This window comes from Hesperophylax consimilis, chromosome 5 (assembly GCF_061612785.1).
Source record: "Hesperophylax consimilis isolate HC1 chromosome 5, BYU_Hcon_1.0, whole genome shotgun sequence".
Taxonomy (NCBI): Eukaryota; Metazoa; Arthropoda; class Insecta; order Trichoptera; family Limnephilidae; genus Hesperophylax; species Hesperophylax consimilis.
In genome coordinates this window covers 19,364,341-19,389,510 of record NC_142840.1, presented here as the reverse complement: position 1 = coordinate 19,389,510, position 25,170 = coordinate 19,364,341, and the positions used below count along the sequence as shown (strand labels likewise).

General features: G+C 36.5%; 1 protein-coding gene across 1 annotated transcript in view; it reads right to left on the bottom strand.

The window, feature by feature from the left end:
* LOC149423609 (protein kinase C-binding protein NELL2-like) overlaps positions 1 to 25,170 on the bottom strand; it is a 118,417-nt gene that overhangs the window by 11,315 nt on the left and 81,932 nt on the right. Inside the window, exons 3-10 of the mRNA XM_089632270.1 lie at positions 24,421 to 24,522; positions 12,661 to 12,811; positions 8,654 to 8,930; positions 8,219 to 8,374; positions 6,786 to 6,914; positions 6,510 to 6,603; positions 563 to 754; positions 115 to 234 (exon numbers count right to left, since the gene is read on the bottom strand). Of these exons, the coding sequence (XP_089488396.1) occupies positions 115 to 234; positions 563 to 754; positions 6,510 to 6,603; positions 6,786 to 6,914; positions 8,219 to 8,374; positions 8,654 to 8,930; positions 12,661 to 12,811; positions 24,421 to 24,522 (1,221 nt within the window). The remainder of the gene's footprint in view (positions 1 to 114; positions 235 to 562; positions 755 to 6,509; positions 6,604 to 6,785; positions 6,915 to 8,218; positions 8,375 to 8,653; positions 8,931 to 12,660; positions 12,812 to 24,420; positions 24,523 to 25,170) is intronic.

Below are 25,170 nucleotides of genomic sequence, written 5' to 3'. Positions count from 1 at the left end.
GCTGCTTGGGAGTGGCTCAAGTGCATTGTGCGTTGTGTCTGGAAGCAACTAATGAAGAATATAGATTGTCATAAAAATATGACAATGTAGAAAAAAGAAGCAATATTGATATACCTGTACAAGTTTTTCCATCGCCTTGAAACCCTTGGTTACATTTACATGTATAATCTGTACTTAGATTCATACATGTAGCATTCTCGTGGCAATTATGTCCTAGACTGCAATAGTCCACTCCTGGAAATAAAATATATGTTTATATCATTTGCTTTAATCAATTGGCATTCAATTATTACCATAATTTAGATTAAAATCAATTGGAAAATTGTTAGGGGGTACCTGCCTATTCAGATCCGGTCACTAACCATGGCTGTTGGCCATTTCAAGCAACATATCAATTCTGAATGGTGGTCTTTCACAAGAGTGATATTGAGAGTATTTTTCACTCGGTATATCATTTCCATTTCCGAGAGAACTACACACTTTCGGCCCCTTGTATGTACGCCTAAGTTAGATTAGGTAAGGTTAGTTTGTGATGGAAAATACAATAAGTGGTGTTTCGTACCTGGACAGAAATTGCAGCACTCCCCGGGCACGGAGAACTGCTCCTCAGTGGGGCAGAGCAGCGGGGGGCACTTCTTCTCGGGGTCCACGCGGTTGCAGCCCATGTTGCCGTTGCGGCACTCACACTCCACGCACTGCCTCAGCGACACCTGCACGCCATGCTCGTATAGTACGCCCTTCAGGACGCATTGTTCTGCAAATAAATTACACAAAAATTATCATCAAAAAAGTTCCATGACAAAACAGAACATATAAGAAAAGTAAAGAGAAAGTGGGGTTGGAAAGAAAAAGTCCCAATCTAACCTAACCAATTATTTTATTATGTTCTATTTTATCGGATTACCCATCAAAACATTCACTTACGATTACTCTACTATTTTAATGTTCGAGGAATCCATTGCTTCGTTTTTGTGTTCTTTTCGTTACGAATAACCTGACAATATATAAATTATACTCCCTGTTTCCATTGATTGTTGTTTAGCTTGCAGAAAATTGAACCCGTGATGCCTGACTGCAAAACCTACTCTTTGAACCACTCGGTCTGATGTCTGACGTCTCACACAAACCGATCATTTTCAATTCATTGGAAATGATTAATTCACTGGGGAACTAATATGTTTTTACACTGTAATACAAGTAGGTAGGTAGCTACTTTCCTTTTTGGATGTTTGCGGAAAACTCGACCCTCAACGACGGGGGTGCTGTTCCGCCGTCGGTTCCTCACTGCGGCTTCTATATGAAAAAGCTGAGGATCCGGCATCGGGATGTACTCCACGTCATACGGGGGCTCGATGTTAACAAAGCTAGTGGACCTGATGGAATACCTGCCCTGGTATTGCAGAGGTGTGCTGCGGAAATAGTTCCAGTTTTGACAAAGCTCTTCAAAATGTCCCTGAAGTGTGGCACTGTGCCCTCTGGTTGGAAAAAAGCGGTAATTCACCCTATTCCCAAGAAAGGTGACCGCTCCAACCCGGCCAACTACCGCCCCATAGCGATCACATCAGTTCTGTCCAAAGTGATGGAACGTGTGATCAACGACAAACTGCTCACATACCTCGAGAAGAACAAAATTATCAACGACCGTCAATACGGATTCCGGCGGAACCGCTCGTGCGGTGATCTTCTCGCGTATGTGACGCATGTTTGGGGGCGTTGCCTGGAACGTCACGGTGAGACCCAAACGGTCGCACTAGACATATCCAAGGCCTTTGACCGGGTCTGGCACCGAGGACTTGTCAACAAATTGCATTCTTACGGACTTCCCGCATCCCTGTGTACGTGGATTGCTGACTTTTTAAGGGATAGGTCGATTCAGGCGGTTGCTGACGGTTTCACCTCTTCCTCGCACTCCATAAATGCTGGCGTCCCACAGGGATCGGTTCTGTCTCCGACTTTGTTTTTGTTGCACATCAATGACCTTTTGACATGTGCACCGATTCATTGTTACGCGGATGACAGTACAGTTCATGATAGCTTTTTGTTTGACAAGCCCCCAAAGGGCACACAAACTCCAACGGCTCGGAGGGCTTTGAAGCAGAGAATGGACGGTTATCTCGAGAGTATTTCCTCCTGGGGTAAAAATAATCTCGTCGAATTTAATGTTTCAAAGACCCAATCCTGTCTGATTACGTCTAAAAGGGATCCAAATGATAATCTAGTCTCCTTCAACGGAAGCAATCTTCCAAACAGGCCTTCCATTGATATGCTTGGTGTAACTATAAGTGACCAGCTCAGGTACGGGGGCTCCATCGAAGCCAGAGTAAAGTTGGCCTCTCAGAAGCTGGGCGTACTGTACAGGGCCCGCAGATACTTTAATAGTACACAACTGCTCACCCTGTACAAATCGCAAGTGCGCCCTACAGTCGAATTTGGCAGCCATCTCTGGTCTGGAGCCCCAAAATACCTGAAAAAAACCCTTGACTCTGTGCAGAAACGGGCGGTCCGTTTGATAGATTCCCCAATCTTAACAGACGGACTGCAATCTTTAGAGCACAGGCGTCAGGTAGGTATGCTGTCCTTGTTCTATCGGTATTACAATGGAAGATGCTCTGAGGAACTAGCGTCATTGATCCCTTCGGCACCGGTGCGTAGTCGGGATACACGCCAAACGCGCGCCCAACATTTGTACACAGTTGACACTTGTCACATGAGAACGGGTCGCTTCTACGATTCGTTCTTAAGTTCAACAGCTCGGCTGTGGAACGAACTGCCGGCCTCTGTGTTTCCTCCCTCCTACAACATGGGACTCTTCAAGACCCATGTTCACTCCTTCCTTTCCACAAAAAGACCCTCCACACAGCATCCCCAAAGATGACATAGGCCCTGAGGGAAATTATTTTCTTTAGGGCCTCCTGTGTGGAGTAAATATAAAAAAAAAAAAAAAAAATTCTCAATTGTGTGGATGAAAACCTTCAGCATTTTTTTTTTTTTTTTTTTTTTTAAATACAAATTTAATTTTACAAAAAAAGGTGTCCTACCAGCTCCCAACTGGCTGGAGTAAGACTATGGCATGCCTAATTGGGGTATCTTGTGAGGCTGAAGGTAGTGGGGAGGCGAAGGAGATGGGAAGAGGAAGGTGGGAAATAAACCTGGATATTCAGATCTGGTCACCAAACATGGCTAAAGCTATTTTAAGCAACGTTTCTATTCTGAATAGTGGTCTTATATCTAGGCGATACGAGAGAATCTATATATTATTTCAAATGAGTAAATTGTGAAATAAACAAATTATTCAAAAAAATTTACTTGCGAACGCCGGGAATTGAGCCCGCGACCTCCAGCTTGCTAGTCGAGAGGCTTAACCCTCGTACACGGAGGCTCTCATTGTGTAACACTTTACACGAAACTAAAAAACATATTTGATTAGACAAATTTTTTATAAAAATAATTGTCACTCCACTTTTTATCGATTCATATAAAAATATTTATTAAAAAATTTGCAAACCGTGATAAATATTTTTCGTATAGAATTATTTAAAAAAATTCAAACTGCCCAAGGGGTTAAATCGTTAAGAAAATAAATGAAAATGTCATCATTAACATAATTTTTTCGACAGTAAAAAAAACTGAAAATACCCTATTTTGGGTTACACAAGTCTATTTACCACGCATACAATTCAATAATTGTTTAAAAATAAATAAATGGCATTGTAATCAACTAAGCCGGTAAAACTACGAACCAAACACCTATTTGTTTGATTGATAAAAGCAGAGCAAATAACCATAACATAATATGCAGGTTCTGGCTTTATTTGCAAAAGGAGCTCTAATGGATACGTGTTTGCCTACAATATGCCTTTTTTGCATCATTAGTACAAAGCAAGCACTAATTTCAATTAACTTCCACACCTCTGCCATTGTTTGCAGTGCTAACAGACACGTTATATATTCTGCACATACATGTTGTATGTGCAAACATAGGCTGAGCGACCAACTGTAAGGAAAATTGTAGCCTTTTATAATATTCTGATAGAAGTATTTTCACCCCTAGATTTAATTTAATTTTTTTACTATGGCAATATATTGCGTGACGAAAATAACTTAACACCCAAGGTGTTTGATAGATTCCCCTGTTTTAACAAACTTATTACAATCTATTGAACACAGGCATCAGATGAGAATGCTGTTATTGTTCTACCGGTATTTCAATGGAACATGCTCCAGTAACTAGCGTCATTTATCCCTTCGGCACCGGTGCATATTCGATAAACACGCCAAACACGCGCCCAACATTTGTGTGGTTGACATTATTTATCTCATGAGAACAGGTCGTTTCTATGTGAGTGAGAGGGAGATTGGGAAGAGGGAGGTGAGGAAGAGGGAGGTGAGAAGAAGGGAGATGGGGAAGTGCCTGCTATTCACATATGGTCACCAAATACGGCTAAAGTCATTTCAAGCAAAGTTTTCGATTCCGAATGGTAGTCTTTAACAACTTTCACCAATGAGATACAGAGAGTATTTGCCACCCTTTTACTTTGAATGAGTAAAATTATTCATACACATTTATTTATATGAATAAAATTATTCATGCATACATTATTCATATGAATAAAATTATTCATGCGTACATTTATTCATGTGAATAAAATTATTCATATATACATTTATTCATGTGAATAAAATTATTCGTACGTACATTTATTCATAGAATAAAATTATTCATACACATTTATTTATTTCTCTCTCTTTGAATAAATAATAATTTTGTCAATAGTTTCATTTCAACTTTCCCTGTCATATCCTTGTCATGATAGTTTGCTAAATAAGACATTCCTATTGTAAATTTGAATCTCTACAAATTCCTAGAATTTTTCCCTTTTATCCCGAACATTAGTTTTAATTCTACTCTCTAACCACTTGACACCCTTCAGTCATGTCTCACATTCCCTATTTAATTTAATTCTTAAATAAAATATTCATTAATCAAACTGCAATGCATTAAAATAATTATTATGTATAATCAATCACATTATATATAAATTCAATCTGTAAACTTCACCCGCCATAACACAGGGATGTCCCTAGCATGGCGGGTCAAAAATGTATTTACTGTACGAAATTCACTACATGAAATAAAGAAAATTAAAAATAATAACAATAGTACCAACGTATTATTCATAAAGACTATGACAGGCCATGCTATAATTGTGCTATATTCTTGTGGCTTGGCCTATTTCAGCACATTGCTCTTAACACAATCCAAATGGGAATGTATGGCGAGCTATATGCCGAAATAGGCCAAGCCATGGTGCCTATAGCGTAATATGTCAGGCCCATCAATCATTTGCTGTATTCAGTGTTGCTTGGATACACTTGTGTTACAGTAAATTCAAATCCCGCAGTTGGAAAATGAACTTCAAGATCACTTTCTAACTAATCACTGCTCAACCCTGTTGATTAGTGAACCTTGTATATATTTATCATATTACGTATTGTATTTAGCGTAAATATTTTCTAAGAATCTTACTTTTTTTTTTTTTTTACCTTAATTTTACAATGTTTCCCTGGCACTAGGTGCTTTGTAGTTCCCGTGAGCACTTAGGCCATAGACCCATTGTGCTATCTCCCATTTTACCTCAATGCTTTAACAACAACCCAGTCCCTTTAATAAAGTTCAGCAGGGTTGTCATTGGGTATGTGGCTATGTCTTCTGGTTCTACTGTATGTCTCCCCAGGTATCTGAGCCTAGTTCCCACCAGGGCAGGACATTGGCACCATAGCTGAATTGGAGTTTCTTCATCCTCTTCACATTTCCTGCATCTATTGGTGTTTTCTACTCCCAATATCTGCGCATGTGTCTCCTGAGATGGCAGTATCCCGTTAGTAGTCCTACCAGTTCCCTATGCGAGTTTCTGTCCATATCGAGTAGTTTCTTGGTTCGTCTAGGGCAAGGCTGCCCAACCCCAGGCCCGCGGGCCACAATGTGGCCCGCGAACGAATTATAAGTGGCCCGCGTGAACCATTTTCAAAAAACCCGCCAATCCGCCAATTTGAAAAAGTGTCGCGGGCCCGCGGTAAAACAAACAATGCAGCTTGCGCGCGGTCACCAGTGTTTTACTTTTTAAACAAAAATACACCGGTAAATTTTTGATATAATATTTTTTGCGTCCGAAATGGAATCTTAATTCGAAAAATTGTTGTGGGGAATCACATATGATGTTTTTGAGCGCGGAATTTATTCGCGAAGTTCCGTAACAACCCCCCCCCCATGGATTTCAATATTTTGTCGGGAGCACTCATTCTGAATTTTTTTTGTGGGGAATTATGTTTTATAGAAATTCTCTAACAACCCCCCCCCCCATGGAAACAGGAACCGTCAGGTACTCAGTGGCCCGCCAGTGATTCAAAATCGTCAATTTGGCCCAACTGTTAAAAAGGTTGGGCAGCCTTGGTCTAGGGTCTGTTCCTTTTATAAAAATAAATAATAAGAAGATAAAGGATACACTTACTGAGGCAAGTTGGGCAGCAGTCTCCGGGGTGTAGGACAGGGTTCTTGCACTCAGAAGGTGCACACTCAACGGGCCGGCATGTAATTTGACCTTTCTGAAAACATATCAACATTACATTATTAAAATCAGCGTTAGATATGTAGTTATATGACAAAAAATTTTATCAATTAATTTATAATAAACTAAAGTGGCGAGTCAGATTAGCAAAAGTTCTATTTAGTTTATTTAGTACTGTAAATAAACTTCCATGGTAGTAATTTTGAAATGTATAATTACCACGCAGGAACATAAATTACAGTCCTTCTGCCACGTAGCACCATCGGCGTGAATCGTTGTGTTTATCACGCAAGATTTCTGGCAGTCGCACCCCTCTCTCACCGTCACTCTTGCTTCAACGCTGTTAAACTAGAAAAAATATTACAAAATCGTTATTAAATCAAATCCTACAAGTAAAATCAAAAATAAATGCCAACTCAAAATTATATAACCTCAAATAAAATTGCAACGTTTTAAAATACATATGTAAAAAGCTATTTATTATTGGATATAAATGATTCTTCTGTAGCAAAGCAAGAACTGCAATTTTTATTATTTTGACATAACATGTAAAAACCCTAAAACCACAGAAAAACTTTCCTTTAATAATGTTAGGTATAATATTGATTTTATTTTTATAATGTTGTGATTATAAACTAATATCAACTCTGTAGTGTTTATGTTAAGACATAGGGCCGGCGTGAGTGGTTTATTTATGGGGCCAGCCCTATGCGAGCGCAATTGGAGCAGCCCCATGAGCAGCTCACTGATAATACTTTGCAGCTATCAGTCCTAACACATCCCCAAGATTATGTTTCATAAAAACGGCGCTTCACAAAAACACAAATCACCCAAATATTATTGATTACAGTGATCACCTACTTAGGCGTCTACTTTTGGCTCAAGGCTGGCCCTGTTAAGACACACATCTAATCATCTGAACATTTGTCTACATTCATTTGCTATATTTGTTTATACAAGTTTGTCTATTCCATGTGGAGATTTGGTTTTTTATAATATAGTTTTAAAACACTGTTCTTTTATGGCGAAGAATGCCCACTTTTACTGTACACAGGTTCCTATTTTTATAATTTTATTATACCTACTACATATTACTATAACAGCGCTTTATTGTTGATGTTAGTCACTCTTCTAGAATTTTCTGTATGTTTGTTTACTCTCATTCACTGTATTTTTTATAAACAGTTTCTTGTAATCGATTTCTTGTATAATAAAACCGAAACTGAAATAGTTCGTAAAGCATACATAAATAGCTGATTTAAACATTTTTTAGAATTTGAAAATTATTATAAAATAAAATAAATTAATTGCGTGTGCTTATTGAGAAGTTTAATGTTAATAAGTTATGATATATTATATGTTTTTTCTTTTAAATTTGCATATTTTCCCTCCCAAAATCATTTGTCCAAATAACTCCTGTGTTTTTTTTTGAACGATTTAAAAAAAAGAACATGTAGAAATACGGAGTAAAATCTCTATCCCAATTGTTAAGAAACTACCCCTTTGTGGTGATAAGTAATTACATTACCCTTTTTTAGATTTTTTTTTTGCACAAACATGTGATTTTTTCTGTTATGCTTATTTCTACGTCCGATGTCGCTGTAATCATATTATAGGTACGATTGAATAAAATGAAAGAGTTTAATACAAACCTTCGATACGAGGGTTGCCAATTGGTTTTCCAAGGTTTGAATCCTTTGTTCCATGACGGAGAACTGTCCGCATGTTGGACACGTAGCAGGTACTGCGGGGCACTGGCTCAGGTAGCCGTGCGGTCCCGTCACTATCCTCACATCAGCGAATTCACCCTGGAACATGACCACATCATTATGCATTTATTCTTTAATGAGCAGGTAGAAATCTGTTGATGCGCTCATATCTGATTTCACAATCAGTTTAACAGTAATTGAGTTGTTTGAAATATAAAATAAATTAATCCTTTCACTCTATTTTTTAATGCTTTGTTTTGTACAGAAATGTTATGCGTGTTGGATCGAAATCTCACATTCAGTAATACCGTGTGTTTCTCTTGAAAATAATGGCTAATACTACTTAGATTGTGAATGTAGATTATGTATAAAAGTAACCTTATAAAAGGAGTGTTTTCCATTTCTCTGTCCCAGCCACAGGGCGAGCTGCGGGTGGGAAAAGTTCCTATCCGGGAGGGAGATGATCCTCTTGTAGATGGGAAGGCAGTCCAGTAGGAGCTGCACCTCGGTGCCGGAGACGGAGAGGGCGATGCGGTGCCAATCGTTGTCGGCCAGGCGGTAGGGGAAGCTTTCCATCTTGGCGTTCTCGGTACCGGCCACCGTGTAGTGCAGCCGGATCTCGTTCTTGCGCCCGCTGGACTGCAGCTCCAGGTACCTGCGCCACACCACACTTAGTTCTCATCCACGCAGGCGGGAGGGGTTCCGAGGTACATGTCACAATACCACAGTGGAAACATCACAACATACATAGGTACTTTACATCACAACACCACAGAACGGATGCGGTTCAAACATCGAGTTACGCGATATACAAGACAGGCGAGTGATGTGAGTCGTTAATTATACGAGAGAGGGATATATTATGGCACAACGATGTCTAGATCTCAAAATCGCCACTTTAACTTTATACATAGGGGACGCTCATGTACCTCGGAACTAATGCTGCCAACTAGTACTAATTCAAAATCAAACTGAAATAGTTGTTTTGAGGGACCTTTGCTAAAATTATATTACGTTTTTTCTTTTCTATTATTCTCGGAGAAAGTAAAGTGAATAGTTAAGTTAAGTAATGGCAGTTGACTAATGTGACAAATTTATATTTTCACATATCATCAAGCGTGAACTATGTGATAGGAGAAAGCGGATTCTCATGTTACTTGGAATGCAGTTAACATGCAACTCTTTAAATCTCAGTAAGGTCTGGTTTCCTCCTCGATTCTGGGATTCTCTTGAATCCAAGCAAACTGTCAAAGGAAGGGCATCGCATCAAGTATCTTTATTCCAGTTTGGGTTGGAAAGTGACTAATCATAAGTGTGTCGATATGGATGGCAATCATTATTGGAAACATCAAACGAGAACAACAAATATGGATCGGGACTAAATAAGATAAACAATTAAGATGTTACATTACAACATGTTAAAATCACATGGGTTTCACAGAACACTGAGCGGTTAATTATAACACCAGGTTGAAAATAAAACATGACAACACGGATAATAACATGATGGAAATACGAGTCACGCATGCGAATAAAGCCGGCATTGCTTGGGGAAGTATTGACCACAGGAGCATGATGAGCTTGGCATTCTTCAGTACGAACATGCACACAAAGATTGAGGTTATATTAGGCTAAGGAGGACCATTCCGAGGTACAGAACATTCCAAGATACATGATTCTCCCCTATATATAAATGTGTCAGTCAAGAGGGTTATTTACGTGATCCACCATCGCATTCACGGAACAAATGAGTGGATCCCGTGCACCTAGTGACAAGTAGAGCTCACCGAGATGCGATGTTGAGATTTAGACTCACCAGCCTCTGCTTGAGGGACCTTCCTGCACCTGCAATCAATAAGCAACTGTTACAGGACTTACCCTAGGCTACTTACACTGCTACACCTACTAACAATAATAGACTCCTATCCCTTCTTCTCCGCTCACTGCACCTATATTACAACATGTACATACAATACAATGCTAACGTTTGATGTATCATCCCTGTTATGACTATTATAGCTATTTAGTTTTCTTTCAGAACTGGCCGATGTGCAGAGGCGAATCTAGGGTTCAAGAAGTGAAAGGTAATGTGAAAAAATGTTATATATTTGATTTTATTTGATACTGTATTAAATGTCGATTGTATATTAATTTGTAGGTACGCACAGGCAAATCATTTTAAAGAGGAGATGTTGGAATGTATTTGTGCATACAGATAGCATTGAAAGTTTCAAAAAAGTTTTACGAACTAGTTTGGAACACCCAATGCCCGCAGTCACCCCTTATCCAGCAAACGTAAGTAAAAATATAATAATTCAATTTTAAATAATTATTTTCAGCTAACAGCAAGATACTCAAGTAGGTACCACTGGAGTTCATTTGGACATATTTTGGTCAATTTGCAAAACCCTAGAGCTAACGGTTTTTCACCGCAAATGGTTTCCCAATTTTTCGATAGATGTCTCTCATCTCTAATAAAAATAAGATTATCGTGAGTATAATATTATAGAGAGTGGTTTATTTATGATTTTCAGATTCGAAATATTTTTTAAATGTCTTGTCGTGTTATTTTACTTTTAATAAGTTCTATTATTTATATCAATGTATTCGTTATTGAATTTTCTGCTTATTTAAAGTTATTTCAAAGTCCTAAAATGAAAAATAAGATTAAAAAATGTTCTTTTTCGGTGCCGTACCTAAATTATCGTAAGATGAGATGTGTAATATCGTAACTTATGTAATTTTTAATACTAGTTCAGATAGAGTGATTCATAACAAAGAAATATATACAATTTTTAATTATTCTACCATAAAATTTAGCTTGATAAATTACGATTGAAAAATTATTTATCAAATTGCGGTTTTCGTAAAGACATTATATTTTTTTAAATAATTATAATAGTAATGCGTAATGTTATTATTAATATATCCGTTAAAACCTTGTTTTTAGATCTACTGAGCATTATACATGTTACAAAATTTCTTGTAAGTACCATTCTAAACTGTTTTTGTTAACAATCAGCCTTTTTTAATATAAAACCTACAAACTCAAGATAAATTACGAAATATAGGTAAATTCATTGGCTTTAAAAGATAGTTAACAATTTATCTGTTTTCGTATCAATATTCGGAGGTATGACTTTTTTTATGAGAGCGGGCAAATTCAAAACCAAACGTACGAAAATCTCCAGCGCTCAACGCATTTTATCGTAAATATCCTCTCCAGTGGTTGAAATAATTCGTTTAATTTAGACTCGCGATTGGATATATTTATTCTTTACATTTTATTGTTTTTTGGGTTAACCCAAAGAAATAGGATGTACCTGTAAGTTACACTTTGTACTTTATATATTATATCGATTTGAATTTGCATCCAAACGTCAAGCGTTGAATAGGCAAAAAACAATTATTTTTATCCATCAAATACATAACTACTCAAGCAAGGGTCTCTTTAAAATGATTTACCTGTACCTATTCGTAGATTCTTAATAAAATAAAACCATAATAATTTGATTAACTAACTAACTAAACATCACGCCGTTTCTCCGCAGGGGTTGGTTTAGAGAGGACGAACCGCCAGACAACTCGGTCTTGGCACACACTTATTGCCTCATTCACATTCATACATCGCCTCATACATACACTTCTATTATTCAGACTCTTACTCAAGTATGTATCTGGTTCACGTGTGCGATGTCTTCCTCGGGCGCCCCCGACTTTTTCTACTATTCACATTTGCGTGATATATTCTCCGTATACTCCTTTCTTCGTTCATTCGCTTTACATACCCAAACCATCTAAGCGTCCCTTTCTTGATCTTATTTATTAAGATTACGTCTTGCATTCTTTGCGAATCTAACATTCACCCAATCATCATTCATACCTGATACGCTGCTGGAATCACTGGGTTGTATAAATGTATAATCAATCACTTTTATTTTATATATATATTAGATCTTTTTGTGATCGATTGTGCAATGTACATTTTACACGACAATTTAAAAAAAATGACTGCTGGTGGAAGGGAAATAAGAATGTACACATGAGTACATACCTAACTATATTATTATTATACATTTCACACATATGTCAGAATACATTTTAATAGTTTTACGAACGGTGGGTACTTTTTGTGAATACATTAAGAACTCTCATAATAGTCCCGGAGAGAGGTCGAGAAATCTTCCTTCTCACTTGTTTTGTGTGAAAAAGATTTAAGGTGGTAGAACGATGATGTCACGTACGACCTCTCTCTGGGACAACTCAGTGGCCGGAGTACTGACTCTGTTGGAGTCAGGATTTCACACCGATGTTGGAGAAGGGGGATTGGAGAAGGAGAGGAGAAAAGGGTTCGGAATGTACAATGTCCAGTACAGTGTTGGTACCTGTTGTATCCGTGTGAAAAAGAAATAATGGATCCGGAGTTGGCCACGTCCTGCTTGAGGACGGCCATCATGGTGAACTCCGGAGATCTCCTCAGCAGCTCCACCGCTCGGTTGAACGCTAGCGGCGGTATTTGTAGGTCGCGGTAATCACCTGCAATCATTACAATACATTGAGTTGATAAATACCTTAGGTTCTGCCACACGTACACTTCGGAGCGGCGGTACCACGCGCCACTACAGGCCAAAGTAAGGTAACGGTTTACAGCGCAGTCAATTGTGAGACCTTTCTGCGCAGCGGCCTGGAGCGGCGCGTGGTACCGTCGCTCAGGAAGTGTACGTTTCAGGGCCGGCCCTTGTAGCACCATATTAAAACTTAATTCAGTTACTTCTGTTTTCAGAAAAAAACATATGTTCGTGAACCCCTATAAAACTGAACACATTAAAAATATATATCATAGGACAAATATTTTCTAAGCACAAGATCAAACCAACCAATATTGTTGTTGATTTGTTATATATTTCAATAATTTAGCCCAGTTGACTGCACGAAAAAGGCTCGCGGGCCGCGGGTTCTAAAGTTTTTTTTGTTTATAGTGAGCACCGGAAAACCGTTATATTTTTCGTTCAGGCATATTGAAGGATCAAATATTGCAATTTTTTTTTAAATATAATAAAAAAATGTAACGCTTACAAGTATGTAAATAGGTAACGTAAATTATGGATAATTTAATTCTAAAAAAATAATAAATAGGTCATTTCCACATATTTCTATTGTAAGTTTTTGTTCAGGTTTGGAAATCTATTAAAAAATGAAGGTATTTATTTATGTTAGAGATTTTTGTGCCATTGAAATGGCATGTCATGTTTCATGAAACTTTTTACAAGAATTTAGACGCTATTGTGGAGGACCGTTTATTTTTATTAAATTTCTTCAGATTTTTTCTAAATGGTTTAGAACCAAAATATATTAAGTCAGTGGCACATTTGTTTCCATTCAAATTTAGTTTTTTTTATTTATTCTATGTTTTTAGCAAACAAGCTTATTGTATGACCGGTCGGTGGCCGAGATGACATCGCGTTTGGGTCCCACCCAGGCGTAGTGTGTTCAATTCCTCGGCTGGCTAAGTCCTCCATCACAACACAAGCAACATTTTCAGCTTACTGTGGTGGTTGTAGGAGATTTTCAAATATTGTCAGGTTATTCGTAACCCGGGAATTTTTCTCTTTCTTTTAAAAAAAAAAAAAAAGAAAGCTTAACGTCATTTGGGACAAATTTAGGTACTAACACGACTTTTTGCAGTTAGGTATTCATTGTATTTCGGTCGAATGGCAACGACATATTTATTGGAAAGCGTTAATAATAATAATACACTGCATTAGTATGTTTTAGAAGCATAAGTACAAAAACTATTCGTATCTTCAGAACAAGCAAACGGAAGTTTTTCTTCGACTGGAAAATGAGAAAAGTTTTTCAATTCGTAACAAGATAATCTGCGAATATATCGTATGTGTCGCAATTCTCAATTGAATCTGGTAGAATTGAAAAGGGGATGATCGTGATTTCGGAACCAAGGGTATAACAGCAAGCACCATTTAACAGGGCTAATAATGCGTTTGCTAAATTTATCGCCGTGTAATTTTGACGGCGGAACTACCCCCGAGGAATTTAATGCGCGAGGGGACGAAATGTCACCGATATATTTTTATTGTAAGGCGTCTCTGTTACCTACCAACTTTACTACTGGTTGATACTACTGATTAGTACGGGTTCAAATAACATTAGCACTTTTTTACAGATTTTTTAAAAATAATACACGAAAGATTATTTTATTTTGTCTACATTGGTGAAATCTTTTTCTACATCGACTTTGTGGGTTTCATTTTCGTATATATCTAAGCTCCCCTTATCGTGGTGGCTCTTAAAGTCAACGTGCTCTTCAAGTGTCTTTATTTCTGTTGTTATAGTTTTAGACCTCTCGGTTTATAATTGTATTTCGTATGCGAATGGATGTATATGCCAAATATATTGGGGCAAAAACTGACAGTATTGTTTTCTTGCCTCTAATTACACTCCTTTTTCTCTTTTCTCGAAAAGATACGCCCGACCATGGCTTCTCACTGTTATTTTTTTAACAATATAATAATCTTAGATACCTTAGAAATTTTCCATAAAATGTGTTTGATAGAAAATCCCAAATCAGCAGTAGCATTTTAATATTCACAGAATGTAGACTTCCAGGTATCCTAGCAAGTAGCAATGGAGGATTTAGCAAGAGGAATTTTATTTTTATTTCTTTTTTGGTTTAAAGATGTACAATAACAATTTATACATAATACAATTTTTTTTTAAATATCGGAAACAGTATCGTAAAACACCTTTTTTTATGAGGAAACGCTCGCGTTAAAAAGTGGAGAAACGTAATTAATTACTATTTTAACAAATTATTATTTTAAGCTAAGAAAAATTAAATAAAATTTACAAACAATTGTTGTGAAAAATTAATAGGAAAAAGGAGGAGAGAAAAAAGAAGAAAGCAGAAAAAAGTACCTATATCTAATATTATTTTAGAGAATTATGATATTATTTTAAAAGAAGAAATTAATTTATTAAATAAATGAAGAAATTAAATTAATGACTTAATTAAATAAATGAAGAAATTAAATTAATTACTTAATTAAATAAATGAAGAAATTAAATTAATTAATTGATGAAATAAATGAAGAAATTCTACTGAATTATATTTTTAAAAGTGTTTTTGAATTTAACGTAATTTTTTTGTAATCTTACAGCCAGAGGTAATTGGTTAAATTAAATTAAATTAATATAATTGAACACACTTCATCTGGATGGGACCCAGACGCGATGCCAATTTAGCCACCGACCGACCGAGAGAAATGAGCAAAATGTACTGTAATGTAATACTTACAAAAGAAAACTTAAATATATTTTTTTTAATATTTATATATTTTTTTACTTCACTTACAAAACCATATATAATGTAACCTTATAATGGGGGTACCCCAGTAGGCCACGTATAAAAAATTGTTTAAAAAAAAAACTTTTCAACTTTATTGTTCCTCTCCTAATTCTAGAGCCCTCTCCAATAAGAGGTTTATCATCAGGGCAGTCTACAATGTCATCACCCCCGAGGCTAATTTTCATGACAGAACAACAAAATGTGTTTTCATCCTCATGCATATCTAATAATGTAAACATACGCAATGGTTTAGCTGTGAAGCAATTGAATAAAGAAAATAATTATATTTATTTTTGACAACGCTTTAGGTAGGTATGGCGAATTGAATGTTGTGTGTTTTCCACCCCAATGAGCATTACCACCCCTCATTATTATTCAACCCTTCTCTGTACGTGTCGAAAACCAACAAACCGCCACGTGCAACCGCAAAGTGTTACAGTTCACACGTGGAATTAAATCTATATACATTTGTACAGATTATTTTCAAAGAAAACGAGCTTCCTGTATCAAATTCACAAATGCCAGAATCCGATTATTAAATCGTCAGTCTTACTAAAACTGTTAACTTTTACATAGCAAAGCTGAAAAAAGCCTCATAGGAAAACTTTTGGTCGGATTATAACATTGAAAATAAAATAAAAGCAAGATAAAATGTCGCTTCTTGTGAGATTTACGAGTTGCGTTGCTCGTAAAGTGTTCACAATGTCTTTGTTGCGAGGCGGCTGGCCAAAAAGCTCCTTGCACTTGCCAACAATTCCATGCTTCGAAATATCATAAAATCTTCTGCATCCTACATTTTACGACGTAATACAATGTTTAAACTTCTAGAATAGGCACCGCTTAAATCAAATCTGAACTTTAAAATAAGCATCCCTCACTCTTTCCAAAGCTCTAATCAAATCTAAACTTTAAGAATAAATCATTTCTTACTCTTACCAAAGATTGAATCAAAAGTAAACTTTAAGAATAAGCATCCTTTAAGGACCCCATCAAGAGTGGAACATACTCTCAGTATCGCCCTGGTGAAAGACTACCATTTAGAATGGAAACGGTGCTTGAAATGGCTTTAGCCGCATTTAGTGACTAGATCTGAATATCCAGGTATTACTCAACCTTTACCTCCCCGTCTCCTTTCCTTCTCCATTCCCTTAGCATACATTGGAAGCATATTGAGGGGTCACATTCACATTTGAAAAAATACCTTATTCTTTCCAAAGCTCGAATCACATCTAAGCTCTAAGAATAATCATCTCTTATTATTTATTTCCAAAGCTCGAATCACATCTGAGCTTTAAGAATAATCATCTCTTAGTATTACCAAAGCTCGAATCAAATCTAAACTTTGTCAATTCAGAATGAATCACTCTGCAAATTGGCCATTTATCACCGTCCTTCCCGAAGTTTGTCGCTAAAAGCCGACAGAGTAGCGCCGGGCAATATTGTGTCGGGTATTAATTGATATTTATTCAGGCGGGGGATTAAATTGCCCGTACAATAATCACCGCAGAGGCTTTCACACCGCCTCGCCGGGGGAGGTAGGGAGATGTTGACTATATCAAATTTTATTCAAAGGGAGTTCGGCACTTTTCAATGCCACCTATAGGTGGCATTGAAATGTGCCGAATTGAAGCAGCCTTTAGGGACGCAGTCATATGTTTAATTCACACGTCACACAATGGATTCACCAGACTTTAAAATGAACAATTAAATTGGTACAGAGCACGACTGTATGATTCATAGAATTGTGGGGCTCTTTGGGGGTAAAATGGCGTAATTCTGTGATGCTTTGCCAAAGAGGTTAATCCCCGAATTCAATTAAATTATTGAGTTAACTTTTTGAGGAAGGAAGTTGTGATAGTAAGAGTTACAAGACAAAGATGACTCTAGTATAGATAGATCTTAGAGGTTATAGAGTTATCCGGCAGATGTCGGAGGAATATAGGGTCGCCCCTCCACGTTTGGGATCAAGGTATGGTGAATCGAAAACAGAGAGCATAATGTAGAGGACATTAGCCTCCAGGCCGTTCCAGACACGCGTTTCTAATTATAAGAATTTTTAGTCTACTTAAAAAGACACAGTGTTTTGTTGTCAAGGAGTTTTATTAGCAAGAACCATTAACAACTTGTTTGTATTGTTTGAATTGTTTTTTTAGTATGCATTATTTTTTAAATTAAAATATGTGTGGTATTGTACATTTCCATTGAAAGTTAACGTTTAGATGATTTAATTCCCATTTTCATAGTAAAAGCAGCAAACTTATTTTTAGATAACCAAAATTCAAATTATTAAACCGTATTCTTCTTTCTCCTCCCTCATGAGCCAACGTTTTCCACAACCTCCTCACAAATTCTTATCCTAATCTTGCGTAATAGAGATTGTTAATTAAAGTTACATAGTTTATAGGCTAATGTGAACAACAATTTCATCCCTTTTCATTCAATTGATTTGGAGGATATTGGCAGATCATATATTTTTATTTCATTTACTTAAACTTCATGTTACCTACGTTTCGTAAACTCTTGTTTCATGTTACCTATATTTTGTTGACCTATGCATTGTTAAATCTTATATTTTATGTAATCTGTATTTTCTCATATATTATATAAACTCCTTATTGTTATTGTATTTAATAAACATAATTGCATTGTATGTAAAAGCCCTATGGGCGTTTAAATGAAATAAATAAATAAATAAATGTCAAGTGTTCAGCAGAGTAGAACTGAAAATTGAATACATTTTATCGTTGTCTACGGCTACAGGCTGGAAAATTAATACGCCCAACATCCCTTTTTTAAACCCTACTCAAAAGCCTCCCGTTTCTTTAAAAACTCTCTCTCTTTCAGAACGATTTTAATGTGACGGAATAAATTATACTTATAATTTATACCTGAACAATATGCGGAAACACGACTAGGGCTGGGGAGGAGGGAGGCCCTTGACAAACGTTCTATTATAGTCAAAGACCTTTCTTTTCTCAGTTTCTTTGTTTAATCACTTATATTTTACGAATAGGGGAAGACACCACCCTTCGTGAAGATAGAAATGTCATTGAATTAACATGGTTCTGGGTGGTTACGAGTAAAATACCAAATGGAAATGAATTTAAATTACTTTGAAAGTCTACAACTCTCGGTTAATGAGCCATCATTTTAAAGATGTTAAATGAAAAGTGGACTGAATATCTTTTTACTGATACAATTTTTTTTTAAATTATTTAAATGCATTAAGTTATTCCGTAACTATAAATTGGTTTACAGACAGCATTTTAAATATTTATGCCATGTCGGTAACAATGTGTGTTCTAGTTTATTTTTATATTAAGATTTCACGACTTGTCCAAGTTTTCCTACCTTGGTCCAATAACTCTTAAGTAAGGATAACCGGTAATAAATCATTTACGTTTATTTAAAAAATGTTATTTGACTTTTTATTTAATGTATTTATTTTTTTTCGATTTTAATTATTTCTTTCTCGTGTTCTGAATTATTCATCATGTCAAAATTATACTACATTTACTTATGTAAAAGCCTTACGGGCGTAAAAAGAATTAAAAAAATTACAATTTCAAGATTTTGAGTATAAAATAAACCAGTTAACTTCTACAATCAAGTAAGTAGAATCATATAATGACCTTGAACGCTGTTGGGAAGTAAGAGCTTCATAGATGCACGCACAGAGGGCAGTGCTTAGAGCTTGCGTGGAAGTCCGCAAGATGGAGCCAGTGGCCAGTAGTCGCCAGGGCCAGTGGGAAGGCTCCCAGATAAACTTACTGTTTCAGATTCCAATTAGCCAGCTACTAGTTAGGTCGACTATCCAGTCTCCATTATTATACGTGGAGTATTAATAAATCCCTGATTAATCTAAAATAACCTATTATTTATAAACTCCTTCCAAGACGAGTTGGAGACCTGTTTGTACGAACACAACAAACGCCGAAACAGCTGTCACAATAATAATAAAAAACTAAAATACTCGCAGAACTTAATAATATCATTATTAAATTTTATATATATTACTTTTTTTTAAATAAGGTGATAACCTGAATCACACAAAAACGACTAGTCTGATTAATTACGAACATCAAAGCCTCGTTCAGACAGGATTCAAAAAGTATCCGGAACTTTTTTAGAAAACGACAGACGTTAAAAAGTGTAGCCGATGGTTTTGTCATTTAGTTGTTGCTGGCTAGAAAATAGCTTAAAAATTCCCCTTCAATCTGAAAATCCTGGCGAATCTAGTGAACTAAATATTTCAATGAATGAAACATCACTTACTGACTATTTTATCACCAGTCATTTACCAGCAAATGGCGATTATAAAAACGATAAAATTAGCATCAAATGTTTATTTAAAATTCTAATTTATCTCATGTTGAATGTCAAATGTGCAATCTGATCTAACACCATTCAAATGCAGTGTAAATCAAACCTTCCTTCTTTATAAGTAACCCGTCATTTTTATGGAGAGGGGCGTGATACATAAACATTGTTAGAGCACCATTATTATTTATGCATAAACGTGTGTGATTTAGTTGCACGTGTCAGGGTAATTACTATTGAAAAGCTCATGAATTCTTGGTATCTACTTGAAATTTAATGCCAACTGGGTCCCAAAGCCCCCGCCTTTGACTGTTTTCTAGTTTCTTTATTTAGAGAGCGACTTGCTACAGAAATAAATAATTAATTATGTATTTTGATAGAAACCTACCGTCAAATTAATAAGTAAAACTCATTTGCTATTACAATGCTTTTCAACATGTGTAGTTCGACGTAATCATGGCGGCTGTAGCCGGAGATAAAAAAGGTCATTGGATTTGTATGGTTACAGTTTTTTACGGTTTCAGCTACTGTTGAAAAATAATTGGGTAAGTACTGCTACGGTTAAAACCTCATTGGGTAGGTACTGCTACGGTTAAAACTTCATTGGGTAGGTACTGCTACGGTTAAAACCTTCTTGGGTAAGTACTTCTACTGTTAAAATCTCATTGAGTAGGTACTGCTACTGTTAAAACCTCATTGGTTATATACGGCTAGTCTACTCATTGGGTAGGTACTGCTAGGGTTAAAACCTCATTGGTATGCACTTCTACTGTTAAAACCTCATTGAGTAGGTAATGCTATCGTTAAAACCTCATTGATTAGGTACGATAGGTGTATTCATTGGATAGGTACAGCTAGGGCTAAAACTTCATTGGTTAGGTACGGCTAGTGTACTAATTGGGTAGGTACTGTTATGGTTAATACCTCATTTATATGCACTTCTACTGTTAAAACCTCATTGAGTAGGAACCTGCTATTGTTAAAACCTCATTGGTTAAGTACGGCTAGTGTACTCATTGGGTAGGTACTGCTAGGGTCTATTGTTAAAACCTCACTGACTAGTTACTGCTACTCTTCATACCTCGTTGGTTAGGTACGGCTAGCGTACTCATTGGATAGGTACTGCTAACCTCATCGAGTAAGTACTGCCTCTGTAAAAACCTCATTGAGTAAGTACTGCCTGTGCACTAGATTCAGAGAAAGTATGGTAAGATAACCATCGCTCATTGTCTGTTGTGTAGGGGAGGAGCGGCACGCCCTGCCGGCCCACCGTCCCCTACCCGGCCCGTGTCTCACTGCCCCTCTCTCCTCCCAGGCCGGATTAGGGGGTATTAAAATAATATTAGAGGAAAACAATTCCCGGGTCAGCGCTCCTACCCCCGCCTGGGGCCCGAGGGAAACTTCGCATTCAAATATTAATGGAGGAATTTCAATTGGGCATTGTGCTGGGCAAAGTTGATAATATGCACCACGAAGTCGGGACGATGACACGAATGAGTGTTGTGGAATAAATTCATTAATATTAATATCTTAATTATTTTTATTTGTGGTTATAAATTTAGACCACATTCAATGATCCTGCCTTTTCTAAAGTTCATTCAGAGTTATAATTTGAGGGTAGGATGATAGGATTTCTATTATTTATTCATATTAATGATAATAATAAATTTATGAGTAAAATGCGCGGGTGGAAATTCGAAAATGGCAATTTTAAACAGATTTATAATCACTTACAATCGCACGATTGGCAACGTTTGATGAATTTTAATAACGTTAATTTAGCCGTAGACTATTTCTATTCTACTATTTATAATTACTTCGATGTGTGCTTCAAAAGGAAACGCATTCCGAAGAATGAAAGAAAGTATCCTCAATGGTTTTCCAATGAAATTATTAGTGATATAAAGCGAAAGTTCAGACATTTTAGAAAATGGAAGAAAACTGGACTAGTAAGAGAACGTGAAATGTTTTGTTGTGTTAGAGCTAAAGTTAAACGCAGTATGCAATTGGCCCATACCAATTACATTAATATCATTGAAAAAAACATCAAATCTGATCCCAGGTCGTTCTGGAAATATGTCTCATCCAAAAGAAGTGATGGTGGGTTTGTCGACCATGTCACTTGGAATGGACAATCACACTCGGGAATTGATATTCCCGAAGCATTCGCGGACTATTTTAAATCGGTTTACAGTCAGCAAGTTACGGATTTAAGTTCATTTATACCGGGGAATTATACATCATCAGCAGAATGCAAAAGCGCAGAATGTTGATATTCCTAACATCACAAAATCTGATATGTTAGCTGCAGTTAAAAAACTCAAAGCGAAAACGTCATTTGGACCTGATTTTATTCCGTCATTTTTATTAAAGGGTTGTATAGAGCCTATATTAATACCCCTACTTTACATTTTTAATTTTTCACTTAGCACGGGAACATTTCCTAATATATGGAAGATCTCTAAAGTTACACCACTGTATAAGGATGGGGATAAATATTTGGTCTCTAACTAAAGACCAGTAGCGATCCTCTCCTCTCCGGCAAAATTGTTCGAACTAATAATTCATAAATATATCTACGCCCAAGTAGAACCTTATTTAATAGACGAACAACATGGTTTTAGATCTGGCAGATCGACTGTGTCAAATCTGATGGTCTTTACGGAATATGTATCTCAAGCTCTTGACGGTAACAACCAAGTTGACGTCTCATAAAACGACTTCGCAAAGACTTTTGATACCGTAGACCCGCTGATACTCTTAAATAAATTAGACCGTTTTGGATTCTCGGTAAAAGTTTTAAATTTATTTGTAAGCTATTTATCAAGTAGACAGCAATACGTAACATATGGTATTTCTAACTCGACGTACTTTCCCACAAACTCTGGGGTTCCTCAAGGGTCTAATCTTGGTCCTTTACTTTTTTCCCTTTTTATTAATGATATTCATCATGCTATAAAGTTTGCGAAATTTTTATTATTTGCAGATGACTTAAAGCTATTTTTAAGAATCCGGACCTTAGAAAACTGCGCACAGCTCCCGAGAGACATAAATGCTATCGTGGTATGGAGTGAAATTAACAAATTAGGTTTTAATTTTAAGAAATGCGCCATAATGTGCTATACTAGAGCAAACACTGTGATTTACTTCAACTATAGGATGTCCCAATGTTCTCTTAAACATATTTCTGAACCGAAAGATTTGGGATTAACCTTTGACCCACACTTAACATTTCGCGTTCATATTGAAACGATATGCAGCAGGGCTTTGAGAATGCTTGGATTTGTGCTATGTAACTCCAGGCATTTCTGCAGCTCTGCCGTGGTTCGCTTGCTATATTTTAGCCTAGTACGTAGTATTTTGGAAAGTGGCTCAATAATATGGGGACCAGGGGTTGCAACGTACAATTCTATGGTAGAGAAAGTACAAAAGAAGTTTCTACGTTATCTTTATCTTAGAGACTTCGGGTACTATCCCTATTTATACCCATCAGCCTTCCTTTCCGGAATGCTAGGTATCGATAGTCTTGTCAACAGGCGGAATGCTGCGTTGCTGATGATGGCCTATAACTTGTTGAACGGTCACATCAACAATCCAGAAATTTTAAATAAAATTTTATTTTACGTCCCTGATAACTTCACAAGAGCGCGTAGACACAACCATTCGTTCTTCCGAGATGTAGGACTAACTTACCATCAGCAATGCCTCTCGGAAGAATGATATGCCTTCTAAACTCACTAGCCTCTGACATCGACATTTTCCACCTGAGCGTTACTAAATTTAAATTGCTAATTAGGCAATTATGATTGTATAATGTATCTTTGTTATTGGATATTTTTATTCTGTAAATATACATTTAAAATATAAATAAATGAATAAATAAATGAATATTATTATACGCCCATACAGGCTTTTACAAACATGTTATATACATATTTAGTATCAAAGATTATAAATAATTTTTAAAAATTGTAGAAAACAATTGATTGACGTGTTCAGTTATTTATATTAGAGTAAATTTGACGCTTCTGAAGTATATATATGTATAGCTAAAATCTAGCGATTACGTTACGAAGGTAGACAAACTCTAAATCAGTGTTTCTCAACGTAAGGCGCAATTTAAATGTTTTGGGGAATAATTCACAACACATGAATTATTATTCGTTACATTTTGTTGTGGTGTTTTTTTTAACATTGAATTAACGAAAAAAAATGGCAACACTAGAGACACGTGCTGGGTATACGAAGGTATAGTTATTTTTTTTATGTTTGTGGGCTTGTATAATTATTTATTAATAATAATTATTTTTACTATTAATAATATATTTATTTTTAATATTTCATTAAAATCATTGCTTTTATTCGGGGAAGGGAGACTGTTTGGAAATGAATTAAAGCCAAGGGCTATTTTCGGTACAGGTGTTGATTGATGAACCAATAGGATGAAGAATAATGGTCTTACCTGTGAATATGTAGGACGGCGGCTGCTGATCCAAGGCGGCCGCCACCCCCTGGCGGGTGGAATTGTGAAGGGACATGTCCCTTAACAGGTCCACCTCTGCGGCTGCAAACAAAACAACATTCTTCAAAACACAATTCCCACAATATTATAGAAAACAGACATAAACCCAATCTAACCTAACTCCATCTTTCGTAAGACAGCCAGTAATTGCGTCAACTTGGACACGGGGGATGCAAGTACCTATTCATGTAAATCAAATATTCAATTAAGGAGACACGTACAGCTGTTGAGAGTGGAAAGCACCAAAAGATGCAGGAAATGTCCAGATGATGAAGAAACTGAACTTCACCTATGGTGCCAATATCCCACCCTGATGGGAACGAGACTCAGCTACCTGAGAAGACACATTGTGGAATCAGGAGAAATCCCAGTTACAATCATGATGAACTTTAGAGGCATTAGGTGAAATGGGAGATAGCACAATCGGCCCATGGTCTGAGTACTCGCGGGAACTATGGTAAATCGCTAAAAAATATTAAATCAAATATTGATGGAGATAGAAACAGCACCCATAAGGTTACGAAAACAAAAGTTGGCACTGTAGGCACTATCGAGATTCCATGTAGTTTCACAAATTCAAGTTTGAGTTCGAGAACCACAAAGGAGAGGAAACAGTTTCAAACACGTAGGCAATAAAGGGGTAAGGAAATGAGAAAATATAGACAAGATACATTTTATATACAATGTTGA